The sequence below is a fragment of the Ranitomeya variabilis genome, chromosome 1, assembly GCF_051348905.1.
Source record: "Ranitomeya variabilis isolate aRanVar5 chromosome 1, aRanVar5.hap1, whole genome shotgun sequence".
Taxonomy (NCBI): Eukaryota; Metazoa; Chordata; class Amphibia; order Anura; family Dendrobatidae; genus Ranitomeya; species Ranitomeya variabilis.
The window spans coordinates 1079414912-1079431277 of NC_135232.1; the positions used below are offsets into that span (position 1 = coordinate 1079414912).

At 50.5% G+C, this 16366-nt stretch overlaps 1 protein-coding gene across 2 annotated transcripts in view; it reads right to left on the bottom strand.

Annotated features, from left to right (window-relative positions):
- The window catches only part of STIM2 (stromal interaction molecule 2), a 115399-nt gene extending 101836 nt beyond the window's left edge, over nt 1-13563 (bottom strand). The window contains exon 1 of one of the 2 annotated variants that reach the window (XM_077279936.1): nt 13236-13563. In XM_077279936.1, the coding sequence (XP_077136051.1) occupies nt 13236-13455 (220 nt within the window). In that variant the 5' untranslated portion in view covers nt 13456-13563. The remainder of the gene's footprint in view (nt 1-13235) is intronic. The other variant, XM_077279937.1, reaches the window with a different exon arrangement.
- Nucleotides 13564-16366: the final 2803 nt, after the last annotated feature.

Below are 16366 nucleotides of genomic sequence, written 5' to 3' on the forward strand. Positions count from 1 at the left end.
TGCAAACAAAATAAATAATACAGGATCACTTTGGCAAATTTTATTTTTATTTACCACTTTTTTTAATTCAGATTCAATAAAAGTCATGTTTTATTACATCCCTTAACATAGGGTCTATTTTTCCGTTTGGGTAACTTGCTGTAAATAATTTTCCATCTCTAAAGAAGAGTTTACCCTTCTTTCTTTCTTTAAAACCTGGCACCAGGCTCTTTATTATTAGAGGGAGAGTCCTTATGGTAAGCACTGTCCATCCTTTTTCGTGGAAGAAGTCAGCAAGCATGGGAAGTGATAAAAATATTATAGTCACTTTCATCAAGTTACATAAGTCTCTTCCTACTTTATATCTGGTTTCCATTGAATTCTTACTCCCACTGCTCTAAGTGCACAGTTTGCGGGGTCATGGCATCCCCGATAATCTTTCTGAATGTTTTGAGCTTTATCTGGAACAGAAACTGTAAGAACGTCCTGGCTACTAAGTGAAAGTCAGCTGTCAAGTGCAACAAATGTTGGGGTCTAAGGAAGAGGCTGTGCCGAGACATTCTTTTAAGGAAGGGAGGGCGATTGTAAATATTCAACTTTAACTCTTCAACGTAGCCACCCGCTCCAGCACAGGGTTAATGCCACCAGGCTTATATGGCACTGACAGCGCCCTGTGCCCTCAGATGCCATTCTCACCATTCTTGCTAAAAGTCAGGTAACAGAGATCCGGAGGAAAACACTGCGTCGTGAATGAAGCCTCAGTTTGTTTCTTGCACACTGGCCAGGACAGAGGAAACGCAGGACGAGGACCCTCAAAGACGATGTGCAGACCGGCATACAAACAGCAGCTTGGAAAGCCTTTCCTGATCTCATTTCCACCTCATTCCGGTCTGTTTTCCCCCATAGCCGCACATTGCCCCCATCCCCAGGTTGGACGCTCCCTTCTTTACATAAACACTTATTTTTAGTAAAAGTAACTACAGGAAACCCAAGAAATGGAAGCTCAGAGGGAAACAGCCAGCAATCTCAACATGTTTCTCCTTATAAAATAATTGTGCTCCCCCTGGAAATAGTGAAATAAAATGGTTATGCCAACCCCAGAGACACCCCCGGGGACTAAAATATGCAAGAAGCGGAGCAGCCAAGATGCCGAAGTTCTATATCAAACATCAAAGGAGATGGATGTTATAGGATATATAAAAAATATATATATATATATATATATATATATATATATATATATATATATATATATATATATATATATATATATATATCTATATACGGTATATATATACACATACAATACAAACCAAAAGTTTGGACACACCTTATTTGAAGATTTTTCTGTGTTTTCATTACTATGAAAATTGTATATTCACACTGAAGGCATCAAAACTATGAATTAACACATGTGGAATTATATACTTAACAAAAAAGTGTGAAACAACTGAAATTATGTCTTATATTCTAGGTTCTTCAAAGTAGCCACCTTTTGCTTTGATGACTGCTTTGCACACTCTTGGCATTCTCTTGATGAGCTTCAAGAGGTAATCACCGGGAATGGTTTTCACTTCACAGGTGTGCCCTATCAGGTTTAATAAGTGGGATTTCTTGCCTTATAAATGGGGTTGGGACCATCAGTTGTGTTGAGCAGAAGTCTGGTGGATACACAGCTGATAGTCCTACTGAATAGACTGTTAGAATTTGTATTATGGCAAGAAAAAAGCAGCTAAGTAAAGAAAAACGAGTGGCCATCATTACTTTAAGAAATGAAGGTCAGTCAGTCTGAAAAATTGGGAAAACTATGAAAGTGTCCCCAAGTGCAGTGGCAAAAACCATCAAGCGCAACAAAGAAACTGGCTCACATGAGGACCGGCCCAGGAAAGGAAGACCAAGAGTCACCTCTGCTTCTGAGGATAAGTTTATCCGAGTCACCAGCCTCAGAGATCGCAGGTTAACAGCAGCTCAGATTAGAAACCAGGTCAATGCACACAGGGTTCTAGCAGCAGACACATCTCTACAACAACTGTTAGGGCTCATTTCCACTGGCGAGGAAAACGGACGAGTGCAATCCGATAAAAAATCGGATTGCACTCGGACCAATGTTATTCAATAGGTGTCTTTTCATTTGCGATTTTTTTCTCAGCCGAAATCGGACTGAGAAAAAAATCGCAGCATGCTGCGATTTGCTGCGAGTCTCGGACGAGACTCGCCAATGCAAGTCAATGGGTGCGAGAAAAAAAATCACACAGCACTCGCACCATGCGAGTTCTGTCTGATTTTTACGCACTGGTGTCCTTTGAAAAGCCGGTAATTCAGCGCGGTGTACAGTAAAATCACACTGACAGGTTAGAATAGAGTAGATATATACACATAGAATAGGTATATATACATATATATATGTCAGTGAGACACCTATATATGTATATTTATATTTAATGCAGCGCAAGATAGCACTAAAGCCGCTAATTCAATTACCGGCTTTTCATTTCTCCTTCCCAAACCCGACAGGATATGAGACATGGTTTACATACAGTAAACCATGTCATATCCCCCTTTTTTTGCATATTCCACACTACTAATGTTAGTAGTGTGTATGTGCAAAATTTCGGCGCTGTAGCTATTAAATTTAAGGGTTAAATCACGGAAAAAATTGGCGTGGGCTCCCGCGCAATTTTCTCCGCCAGAGTAGTAAAGCCAGTGACTGAGGGCAGATATTAATAGCCTGGAGAGGGTCCATGGTTATTGGCCCCCCCGTGGCTAAAAACATCTGCCCCCAGCCACCCCAGAAAAGGCACATCTGGAAGATGCGCCTATTCTGGCACTTGGCCACTCTCTTCCCACTCCCGTGTAGTGGTGGGATATGGGGTAATGAAGGGTTAATGCCACCTTGCTATTGTAAGGTGACATTAAGCCAGATTAATAATGGAGAGGCGTCAATTATGACACCTATCCATTATTAATCCAATTGTATGAAAGGGTTAAAAAACACACATGATTAAAAAGTATTTTAATGAAATAAACACACAGGTTGTTTTAATATTTTATTGCTCTCTCAATCCATGTGATGACCCTCGCTTGGAAAAATAATAAACCAACAATATACATACCTTCAGATGACCTGTCACGTCCCACGAGGTAATCCATCTGAAGGGGTTAAAATATTTTACAAGCAGGAGCCCTGCTAATGCAGCTGTGCTCGTGCTTGTAAGCCCCGGGGAATGAAGGAAATGTAGGTCAATGACCTATAGTTACCTTCAGTCGCGGTGATGCGCCCCCTGGTGGATGTCCTCATGAACAGCAGCCTGGGAACTTTTTCCCACGCTCGGGGTCATATGAGGACAACCAGCAGGGGGCGCATCACCGCGACTGAAGGTAACTATAGGTCATTGACCTACATTTCCTTCATTCCCCGGGGCTTACAAGCACGAGCACAGCTGCATTAGCAGGGCTCCTGCTTGTAAAATATTTTAACCCCTTCAGATGGATTACCTCGTGGGACGTGACAAGTCATCTGAAGGTATGTATATTGTTGGTTTATTATTTTTCCAAGCGAGGGTCATCACATGGATTGAGAGAGCAATAAAATATTAAAACAACCTGTGTGTTTATTTCATTAAAATACTTTTTAATCGTGTGTGTGTGTTTTTAACCCTCTCATACAATTGGATTAATAATGGATAGGTGTCATAATTGACGCCTCTCCATTATTAATCTGGCTTAATGTCACCTTACAATAGCAAGGTGGCATTAACCCTTCATTACCCCATATCCCACCGCTACACGGGAGTGGGAAGAGAGTGGCCAAGTGCCAGAATAGGCGCATCTTCCAGATGTGCCTTTTCTGGGGTGGCTGGGGGCAGATGTTTGTAGCCAGGGGGGGCAATAACCATGGACCCTCTCCTGGCTATTAATATCTGCCCTCAGTCACTGGCTTTACTACTCTGGCGGAGAAAATTGCGCGGGAGCCCACGCCAATTTTTTCCGCGATTTAACCCTTAAATTTAATAGCTACAGCGCCGAAATTTTGCACATACACACTACTAACATTAGTAGTATGGAATATGCAAAAAAAAGGGGGATATGAGATGGTTTACTGTATGTAAACCATGTCTCATATCCTGTCGGGTATGGGAAGGAGAAATGAAAAGCCGGCAATTGAATTAGCGGCTTTAATGCTATCTTGCGCTGCATTAAATATAAATATACATATATAGGTGTCTCACTGACATATATATATGTATATATACCTATTCTATGTGTATATATCTACTCTATTCTAACCTGTCAGTGTGATTTTACTGTACACAGCACTGATTTGCCGGCTTTTCAAAGGACACCGGTGCGTACAAATCGGACAGTAATACGGATGTCATACGGATGATGCGATTAAAAATCGCATTGCACTCACATGACAATCGCATACGTTACATCCGTTTTTTCGGTCCAGATTACGGACCGTTTTTTCTCTCGCATGTGGAAATGAGCCCTTAAGAGAAGACTTTGTGCAGCAGGCCTTCATGGTAAAATAGCTGCTAGGAAACCACTGCTAAGGACAGGCAACAAGCAGAAGAGACTTGTTTGGGCTAAAGAACACAAGGAATGGACTTTAGACCAGTGGAAATCTGTGCTTTGGTCTGATGAGTCCACATTTGAGACCTTTGGTTCCAACCACCGTGTCTTTGTGTGACGCAGAAAAGGTGAACGGATGGACGTAGAGTGGTTCCTGGTTCCCACAGTGAAGCATGGAGGAGGTGTGATGGTGTGGAGGTGCTTTGCTGGTGACATTGTTGGGGATTTATTCAAAATTGAAGGCATACTGAACCAGCATGGCTACCACAGCATCTTACAGTGGCATGCTATTCCATCTGCTTTGTGTTTAGTAATATATATATATATATATACACACACTTTTTTTTTTTAAATGAACACACCCCCTTTAACCTATTCTCAGTCAGCGGTGACCTTCCCTACCCAATCTGACACTCGGTCATCATTCATATATTGTACTGGGTGTATTCCTCCAGTACTAAGAAGTACAATTGTTCTTATGTAGTCACTAAATCAGGCCCTTTTAATCCCTTAAAGGGCCAAGCCAATTTAAACCCTCATCAGCTACAAATGTTGGCGATGTTTCTTCTTATTGGGAAGCAGTAAGCCCTTCTTACAGTGGATGTAGCGGTATGGCTGCATAGGCGCTCGTCCTCCATTCTAAAAAATATGTTTCTTAGAGTGATCCGATGTACCAGCCAATAGAAATCTAGTGTAGAAGCAAAATGCAAACCAGGCTGCCAGTGCACTGGGGGCGTGTAACGTGGAGGAAGACACCCAAGTGCAATGGCACGCCCCCAGTGCACCAGTCAGCCTGATTTGCACATGACTTCTATGCCACATTTTCCATGATTTGCACTTTGGACCTCTGCAAAAGGAAAAAAAAAATATCCATTCCAAAAATTTAAGTCAACCAATGAGAGTTTGGGGGACACATTTCTGCCATCCAACCTTATTGTCTGTGTTTTCCAGTCTTTCTGGAGAGTGTTAATTACATACTTTCTAACTTTCCCATGACTTTTCACAAATATTCTCCCGAAGGCAGATGTTCTTTTGGCGACCGCTATGACTTTAATCCTTCCTCCAGTCTGTAATTCTTGGATGCGAACCAAGAGATCAATTAGGAAAATCGCTATGGATTATTGCAGCACCATTATATAATAGAGGGTGGCCCCTGATATAACACTGCCGGCACAGTCACCCGGCCGTTACAGTGGAGAATATACTGCACTTCGTCCTTACAGGAAGGAGATCCACAACTTTCCAATATACAGTTTCACCATCTGCTTACTGTCAATGAATGAACATGGTGTATATCCGGAGGACCTGATCACAGCTGATCGCATCCATCTAATCCCGAGCCCCGTCTCCTGGTAGTCACCAGGATCCGTTTACGAAAAGAGAGAAAAATGGACGGACACTTAATGGATCCATTTTTGTTAGTTAAAAAAAAAATTTAAAAACAGATCCAGTTGAAATCAGTATTTTTTTTTAATTTATTTATTTTATTTTTTTAAAAGGCTGACAAAAGAGTTGTGTCTGCACCATGTTTTTGATTTCTGGTGGATCCGTTCTAATGGATGATTACCGGGCATGTGAACAGAGACTTAGCCTAACAGAAGGCGAGAGACAATGAAATGAGATTACGACTTACAGGCAGAACAGGGATGATGGTTTCAGTTCATAGTGGGCAAAACATTGGCAGGCGCCATGTATGCTGAGAAGTGAGGAAAAGGAAGTTCTAGCTAACATAGTACTGGTAGAATACCAAAGGAAAAAAAAAAGGAAATTTAAAGAGAGTTCATTGTAAGCTACAGAGCATGAGAATTGGCACTAAATTTATAGTAGTGGTGGCCAACCATGACCTTTAAAGGAAAACGATCATACAATCCATGCTGTCCAAACTAAGATCACAGGCACGTATTGTTTTAGGTAAAACTATGAGAAGCTGAGGACTATAGGAAGAGACGAGGCTAGTCAGGCACCGATGCCAGCAGGCTTCTCCACGCTCCGCTGCAGGTGACTGACAGGTCTCTCCCTATGAGCACATGAGAGGGCAGTCAGCGCAGTGCGGTGAGGAGCTGGGGCAGCACCGGACTCGTCTCCGATCTCCCTATAGTCCCCGGGCCGCTTTTCCACTACATTTTTTTCTTAACCGCTTGGGCATTTCAGAGAAAACCATCTCTACCTGCAATAATGCCGCCAGACTGTGCAGTGTGCTGCCCTTACTTTGGCTCGCACAGGTTCCGTTCAAAGCTTAGTAAATCAGCGGTATACACACTACAGAGACAGAATATTCATTAAAAATGGACCACACACCAGAAGGAAAACGTATGAAGTCATTTTTAAGATTTTTTTTGCTCCTCGTTCCCATCATACTGACAAAGGAATGAGATCTTCACTCACACAACAAACATTAGCTCCAGACTGAAGGTTTGGGGTCTTTGGAGCCATTTATTACAGCAGCATAGACAAGTGATGCCATCACAAATGCCCACTTTCTTGTCACAGGTCCAACCTTGGAAATACTGAGAGAAAAGCAGGACGTCGCCTTCTCTTCCTGCGGCCTTCAGCCCACACAAAGGAGAAGCCCTGAGAACAAGGAGACGTTTCCATATCTACTTTAGTCTCTCTTTTTCCGTCACAATGCGTCGTTTTGTGAAAAAAATCCAGGGGCGGACATATCATTGGTGCAACCTGTGCGGCCGCACAGGGGCCCAAGAGGTAAGGTGCAATTTCGCATTTTTAGTAGCTCTTGAGCTGTAAAGGGTCCAAATATTTTTCTTGCACAGGGGCCCTTTTCTGTCTGTGTCCGCCAGTGAAAAAACGGATCCAGCAAGTGTTTCTGCTGGATCCGTTTTTTAGTCAGTGTCGGAGGTGCAGATGTCACCGCTGCCCAGGACTTAGAGCCAAGAAAGCCCAAGTGCACAATCTATTCTATAGCTATAGTAATGGGGCAGATTAGTGACCAGTATAGTGGTCCCCAGGACCCCCCTCCAGCCTCCTCCAGTGGGGAGCACTTCATCCGTTGGGACCCCCTATCAGAACTGGAAGAAATATTCATTTTGCATTTACGCTGTTGTTAATATTTTACAAAAAGGGATAATTGCACTCTACTATAATTACACCTACCTAGTGAGGCCACGTTACATCAACGGGTAAAATAAGGGAGCACCGGAAATGTTACACCGTCACTTACCCCTGTCCATTCTCAGAGGAGACAATAAAGGACTGGTCTGCTCCACATTGCTTTATTTTGGTCCAATTTCAACCAGAACTTGAGCATTTTGCTTAAACAGAAAGCTCCATATACTAAATATGAGGGTCGAATAAGATCCAAAAATCCTGTACAGGAATGTGTGCTATATGGGGGGAGGGGAAAAGATTTTAGCTGCAACTTCCTGTGCAGCTGAGGCTGTGAAGGCCACTTCTCTTTCCATCAGTGATGTGTAACCCCCCCACCCCTGGGGCACAGATGGGCAGCAGAGACCACCCCCCGGGGCACAGATGGGGCGGCAGAGCTTACACCTTACTGCCAAGCGATCACCCCATGATTTCCTACACGTGACACCCTACAGCCAAGCGATCGCCCTATGATTTCCCACACGTGACACCCTACAGCCAAGCGATCGCCCCATGATTTCCCACACGTGACACCCTACAGCCAAGCGATCGCCCCATGATTTCCCACACGTGACACCCTACAGCCAAGCGATCGCCCTATGATTTCCCACACGTGACACCCTACAGCCAAGCGATCGCCCTATGATTTCCCACACGTGACACCCTACAGCCAAGCAATCGCCCTATGATTTCCCACACGTGACACCCTACAGCCAAGCAATCGCCCTATGATTTCCCACACGTGACGCCCTACAGCCAAGTGATCGCCCCATGATTTCCCACACGTGACACCCTACAGCCAAGCAATCGCCCCATGATTTCCCACACGTGACACCCTACAGCCAAGCAATCGCCCTATGATTTCCCACACGTGACACCCTACAGCCAAGCGATCGCCCCATGATTTCCCACACGTGACACCCTACAGCCAAGCGATCGCCCTATGATTTCCCACACGTGACACCCTACAGCCAAGCGATCGCCCTATGATTTCCCACACGTGACACCCTACAGCCAAGCGATCGCCCCATGATTTCCCACACGTGACACCCTACAGCCAAGCGATCACCCCATGATTTCCCACACGTGACACCCTACAGCCAAGCGATCGCCCCATGATTTCCCACACGTAACACCCTACAGCCAAGCGATCGCCCCATGATTTCCCACACGTGACACCCTACAGCCAAGCGATCGCCCCATGATTTCCCACACGTGACACCCTACAGCCAAGCGATCGCCCCATGTTTTCCCACACGTGACACCCTACAGCCAAGCGATCGCCCCATGTTTTCCCACACGTGACACCCTACAGCCAAGCGATCGCCCTATGATTTCCCACACGTGACACCCTACAGCCAAGCGATCGCCCTATGATTTCCCACACGTGACACCCTACAGCCAAGCGATCGCCCCATGATTTCCCACACGTGACACCCTACAGCCAAGCGATCGCCCCATGATTTCCCACACGTGACACCCTACAGCCAAGCGATCGCCCCATGATTTCCCACACGTGACACCCTACAGCCAAGCGATCGCCCCATGATTTCCCACACGTGACACCCTACAGCCAAGCGATCGCCCCATGATTTCCCACACGTGACACCCTACAGCCAAGCGATCGCCCCATGTTTTCCCACACGTGACACCCTACAGCCAAGCGATCGCCCCATGTTTTCCCACACGTGACACCCTACAGCCAAGCGATCGCCCTATGATTTCCCACACGTGACACCCTACAGGCAAGCGATCGCCCTATGATTTCCCACGCGTGACGCCCTACAGCCAAGCGATCACCCTATGACATCCCACGCATGATGCCCTACAGATATTTTTATATGATATACATAAACTTGTGCAACGTTGTAAAAAGATTACATCTCTTCTAACTGATCTAGCTACAGTACATATGGTAGCCCAGAGCCGCAATCACAATTCTGCTGGTTGGAACTGAAAACAGGAGCAGAAAATATACTCAGACAAGTCGCAAAAGATGCACATACACCTTTAATCAGTGGCGGCTGAACCAGGCGATCTGAGGGGCACCAGCGAACCGCCTAAAGGTAGCTTCATACATACACAGTGCTCAGCTCTTGGGGTTTATACTGCAATCATGGAAAAAACAGGATTTTGATGAAAATCCCGGCACAGCCATTTACTATGTACTCCATACGGCCTCCGTCCTGGTACAATGGCCATACAGTCACTTTGGACTCCATCGGCCTAAAAACACTGAATGGCTCAGTTTTTGGGAAACCCAATGGCAACACTGATGCAGTGCTCAGCAGAGACCACCGTGTATTGTGTGAACCCCACCATAGTGTACAGGGGGCTTTACTTTTCTCCCATAGCAGATTTTTGGGAAAGAAGGATTGGGCATTTCCATTTCAAGAGACCCAACGTTTTTGTTCTTGGGAAGAAAAGCTGCTGCAGGTGTCTGACACTGACTGACCTCCCTCTCCCCATGCAGAACAGCTGCGCGCTAGTGATGAGCGAACGTGCTCGGATATGGGATTATCTGAGCATCGGGAGCTAACAGACTATCTCGGGAGTGCTTGAGTACTATGTCCGAGCCCTCACGGCTGTTCGACCGCCACAACACAAGCAGGTGTGGGGACTCACACATAGTATTCGAGCACACTGAAGACACTCGGTCAGCACCTGAGCATGCTTAGATAACACCTCATCTGAGGACGTTCGCTCATCACTAATGCACGATCGACCACAATGAAAATCCATGTATATGTGGGGAATGGGCAACCATGAGGGATTGTTTATTTGGCACATGGGGTAATCAGTGGCACACAGGAGGCAAGAGGGGTCTGTAGATGTGATGGCACAGGCAGCTGAAGATTAGGCCACGTGTACAATACCTGAAACTCAGGAAAGTGAGGCTGGACACGTGACGACCCCACCCAGCAGAGCTGGATTACCCCACAAGACAATGAAACTTTCCAAACCTGCACTGGGACACAGCTTCACATTATTTTCCTCCCGTCTACCTTTGGCTGCACTTTGTGAACTGTGCCTGATCCATTGTTCCCTGTAGACGTTTAACCAGGAGAGAACTCCTGGGTCATTTCTAGGCGAATTCCGGCAGAATTGAGACCGCAGCTCTGGATTAGAATACAGGCTGTAAGGTAGTGCAATATATTTACATAGCGGCTCAGATATGTATGTACATGGCTTCTATATGTAAACGGCCAGAAGCTGGGAGCAAATCCCCTGCGCAGAATCCCACTTTCCCATGGAGGATGGCAGCGCCGTGTCCAGACGCTCAGCACTGTCCCTGGGAAACCTAATCATCCGCTTCCTCATTCCACTAGGAGGATGCTGACAATTACAGCACCGATGACAAAGGGATTGCCTGAGAAGGAGGAATCCTGCACACAGGGAGCCCGGGAAGCCCCCAATATCAATCCCCTCCAGCACTCCGGATGGGCAGCAGATTGCTGAATACCGCAGTGCCGCTGCGTCCCCCTATGCAGTGCTGCGTCCCCCGCAGACGCTCCGCCACCGAGACGCAGACTAATAATAAAGGCGCTGCATCGCTCAGTCATCAAGGAAAACACGGGAAAAGCCATTACTACAGCAGGAAGAGCCGGAGACAGGGAGAGCCATGCTGCACTCACAGGAGACCCCCGAATGCAGCGTTATTAGGAGGGAGAGCATTAAAATCTGATCTGCACAGGAGATTCCATTACACCGGCCCAAACATAGCAGCCGCCTCCTATTAGTGGCGCATTAGTAAAAATAAAGACGGAGCATCAGGGGGGATCATTAGGATGGGGGGGGGGGGGATTAATGATTTTACCGGAGAGGCACAGACCGCCACATGGACGGGGAAAGGTCAGTCACCAACAAGGGTGCGGGGTACATGGGGGGGGGGGGGGGGCACATTCATTCCAGAAGTTTCCCATGTGCATTGGGGTCAGGTGCCCGAACTAGGCTATGAGCACATTGGAGTTGTAGCCCCCCTATGATTATATAGGGGTCAAATACTTGCAGATGTCATCAATACTCTTGTGGTCTCCATGAGGTCAGATAATGTGAGCGGCCCATTTTGAGTTACCATCAGGGGTGGAGGACACTGGGGTTAGCCCCCCGAGCCCCCGGCCATGAACACTCCTCAGATGCCATCATGTCCACCTCTGCCCATGTGCCGCGTTACACACACAGATATCTGACCAATTTCTCACCAATCTGTTCCAGGACGAGATCCGCCAGGAAGAATCCGTCCAATCACAATGGCTGTATCAGAAGGGTGGGTGACGTCGGCCCGTTATAGGGCGGCCAGAAGACTAGCACAGCCTCCGACCTCAGGGAAATCTGCGGCCATCAGTCACCAATCTGATTGGACAGATCCGGTCATCATTCAGGACTTAAAAACTGCAGATACTTTTCTCCACCACAGAAACATTCGGATCCAGGGGTGAAGACCCCATATTGGTGGAACCATAGAAGGGGGCGCACAACTGTACGGATCCAATGGCCCCAGTGACTGCGGCAGACCAGCAGCACCTCTATGAGTCCAGACCCTGCACACAGGACCAGTACAGGGGTCCCCACTGGGATGGGGCAATGTTTACAAACTGGCAGCAGGAAGACTCCACTGACCAGGACCCCGACAAGACCTGACGTCTACACCCAGCCTGTGAACACGGGGACCCCCCACCACACAGGCCCAGGAGGACCCCCCACCACACAGGCCCAAGAGGACCCCCCCACCACACAGGCCCAGGAGGACCCCCCCACCACACAGGCCCAGGAGGACCCCCCCACCACACAGGCCCAGGAGGACCCCCCCACCACACAGGCCCAGGAGGACCCCCCCACCACACAGGCCCAGGAGGACCCCCCCACCACACAGGCCCAGGAGGACCCCCCCACCACACAGGCCCAGGAGGACCCCCCCACCACACAGGCCCAGGAGGACCCCCCCACCACACAGGCCCAGGAGGACCCCCCACCACACAGGCCCAGGAGGACCCCCCACCACACAGGCCCAGGAGGACCCCCCCACCACACAGGCCCAGGAGGACCCCCCCACCACACAGGCCCAGGAGGACCCCCCCACCACACAGGCCCAGGAGGACCCCCCCACCACACAGGCCCAGGAGGACCCCCCCACCACACAGGCCCAGGAGGACCCCCCCACCACACAGGCCCAGGAGGACCCCCCCACCACACAGGCCCAGGAGGACCCCCCCACCACACAGGCCCAGGAGGACCCCCCCACCACACAGGCCCAGGAGGACCCCCCCACCACACAGGCCCAGGAGGACCCCCCCACCACACAGGCCCAGGAGGACCCCCCCACCACACAGGCCCAGGAGGACCCCCCCACCACACAGGCCCAGGAGGACCCCCCACCACACAGGCCCAGGAGGACCCCCCACCACACAGGCCCAGGAGGACCCCCCACCACACAGGCCCAGGAGGACCCCCCACCACACAGGCCCAGGAGGACCCCCCACCACACAAGCCCAGGAGGACCCCCCACCACACAAGCCCAGGACCCCACACCACAGGGGTCCGAACCAGCTCCCTCAGTCCCCGACTACAGAGGACCTCACCTGCCAGCAGCTCCGGGGTATCCCGCCTCCTCCGCGCACCGTCCGCCTCACACAGCGTGCACACCGAGACTGGGGGCAGCAGCAGCAGGACAGCGCCGAGCAGCGCCAGGCACACACCGGGAACCTGCCTCCAAGCCCCGGGAGCCCCATGCTGCTTCCTTCCGCCTGCCGCATCCCAGCTCCTCATGACTGCAGCCCGTGTAGCCGCCGCTTCGGTCATCACATCTCGGGCGCCGGGAACAACTCCGCTCTCACCCGTCACTCACACCCGCCGCCACCACCGCGCGCGTACTCCCGGCTTTCGCACACGAACGCGCCCCCACCCACGTCAGCAGTAGGGGCGGGGACACCGCAGTATATGGGCGTGGCATAGGAGCGTAAAATGCAAATACCCGAGAGGGGAGATCGTATGGAGTGGGCGGGGCTTAGTAGAGTTACTGACTGCTTGGCTGAAGGGAGTTGGAGGAGCTAGAGGAAAAAGGCGGGGCTGCAAAGGCTCCTGGGCGGGGCTCTAGAGGCTGCTGGGCGGGGCTCTAGAGGCTGCTGGGCGGGTCTTTGGAGGCTGCTGGGCGGGGCTCTGGAGGCTGCTAGCCGGAGAGCTCCGTCATTGCCTCAGTTGGATGAAGAGCGGGACGGCTGAGGTGACGCTGCTGCTGCGGTTGAGTAATGGCAGCGGGAGGAGGTGAGGAAACAGGGGCGGCTCCAAGATGAAACTACACCCTGATGACTGAGAAGTTCTGGGACTTTACACAAACCGCAAGCGCTGGGGGTCACGGAGAAGCGCATGGAGCAGCGCAGTGCCCTCATACCACTGCCAGTCAGTGCCTTGCTATGGAAACCAGTCACAGTGCCCCTCATTCCGGGACAGTCACAGAGCCCCTCATTATGGGACAGTCACAGGTCCACCACATCAGTGCCAGTCAGTGCCCCTCGTGGGACAGTCACAGGTCCCCCACATCAGTGCCAGTCACAGTGCCCCTCATTATGGGACAGTCACAGGTCCCCCACATCAGTGCCAGTCACAGTGCCCCTCATTATGGGACAGTCACAGGTCCCCCACATCAGTGCCAGTCACAGTGCCCCTCATTATGGGACAGTCACAGGTCCCCCACATCAGTGCCAGTCAGTGCCCCTCATGGGACAGTCACAGGTCCCCCACATCAGGGACAGTCACAGGTCCACCACATCAGTGCCAGTCAGTGCCCCTCGTGGGACAGTCACAGGTCCCCCACATCAGTGCCAGTCACAGTGCCCCTCATTATGGGACAGTCACAGGTCCCCCACATCAGTGCCAGTCACAGTGCCCCTCATTATGGGACAGTCACAGGTCCACCACATCAGTGCCAGTCAGTGCCCCTCGTGGGACAGTCACAGGTCCCCCACATCAGTGCCAGTCACAGTGCCCCTCATTATGGGACAGTCACAGGTCCCCCACATCAGTGCCAGTCACAGTGCCCCTCATTATGGGACAGTCACAGGTCCCCCACATCAGTGCCAGTCAGTGCCCCTCATGGGACAGTCACAGGTCCCCCACATCAGGGACAGTCACAGGTCCACCACATCAGTGCCAGTCAGTGCCCCTCATGGGACAGTCACAGGTCCCCCACATCAGTGCCAGTCACAGTGCCCCTCATTATGGGACAGTCACAGGTCCACCACATCAGTGCCAGTCAGTGCCCCTCATGGGACAGTCACAGGTCCCCCACATCAGTGCCAGTCACAGTGCCCCTCATTATGGGACAGTCACAGGTCCCCCACATCAGTGCCAGTCACAGTGCCCCTCATTATGGGACAGTCACAGGTCCCCCACATCAGTGCCAGTTACAGTGCCCCTCATTATGGGACAGTCACAGGTCCCCCACATCAGTGCCAGTCAGTGCCCCTCATGGGACAGTCACAGGTCCCCCACATCAGTGCCAGTCACAGTGCCCCTCATTATGGGACAGTCACAGGTCCACCACATCAGTGCCAGTCAGTGCCCCTCATGGGACAGTCACAGGTCCCCCACATCAGTGCCAGTCACAGTGCCCCTCATTATGGGACAGTCACAGGTCCACCACATCAGTGCCAGTCAGTGCCCCTCATGGGACAGTCACAGGTCCCCCACATCAGTGCCAGTCACAGTGCCCCTCATTATGGGACAGTCACAGGTCCCCCACATCAGTGCCAGTCAGTGCCCCTCATGGGACAGTCACAGGTCCCCCACATCAGTGCCAGTCACAGTGCCCCTCATTATGGGACAGTCACAGGTCCCCCACATCAGTGCCAGTCAGTGCCCCTCATGGGACAGTCACAGGTCCCCCACATCAGTGCCAGTCACAGTGCCCCTCATTATGGGACAGTCACAGGTCCACCACATCAGTGCCAGTCAGTGCCCCTCATGGGACAGTCACAGGTCCCCCACATCAGTGCCAGTCACAGTGCCCCTCATTATGGGACAGTCACAGGTCCCCCACATCAGTGCCAGTCACAGTGCCCCTCATTATGGGACAGTCACAGGTCCACCACATCAGTGCCAGTCAGTGCCCCTCATGGGACAGTCACAGGTCCCCCACATCAGTGCCAGTCACAGTGCCCCTCATTATGGGACAGTCACAGGTCCCCCACATCAGTGCCAGTCAGTGCCCCTCATGGGACAGTCACAGGTCCCCCACATCAGTGCCAGTCACAGTGCCCCTCATTATGGGACAGTCACAGGTCCCCCACATCAGTGCCAGTCAGTGCCCCTCATGGGACAGTCACAGGTCCCCCACATCAGTGCCAGTCACAGTGCCCCTCATTATGGGACAGTCACAGGTCCACCACATCAGTGCCAGTCAATGCCCCTCATTTCAGTACCGGCACAGGACCCCGACATCAGTGCCAGTCACAGAGCCCCTCATTACGGGACAGTCACAGGACCCCCACATCAGTGCCAGTCACAGAGCCCCTCATTACGGGACAGTCACAGGTCCACCACATCAGTGCCAGTCAATGCCCCTCATTTCAGTACAGGCACAGGACCCCCACATCAGTGCCAGTCAGTGCCCCTCATTTCAGTACTGGCACAGGACCCCCACATCAGTGCCCCTCATTTCAGGACAGGCACAGTATCTTCACAAGATCACTGTTACAGCTCGCTCCCACTTGCA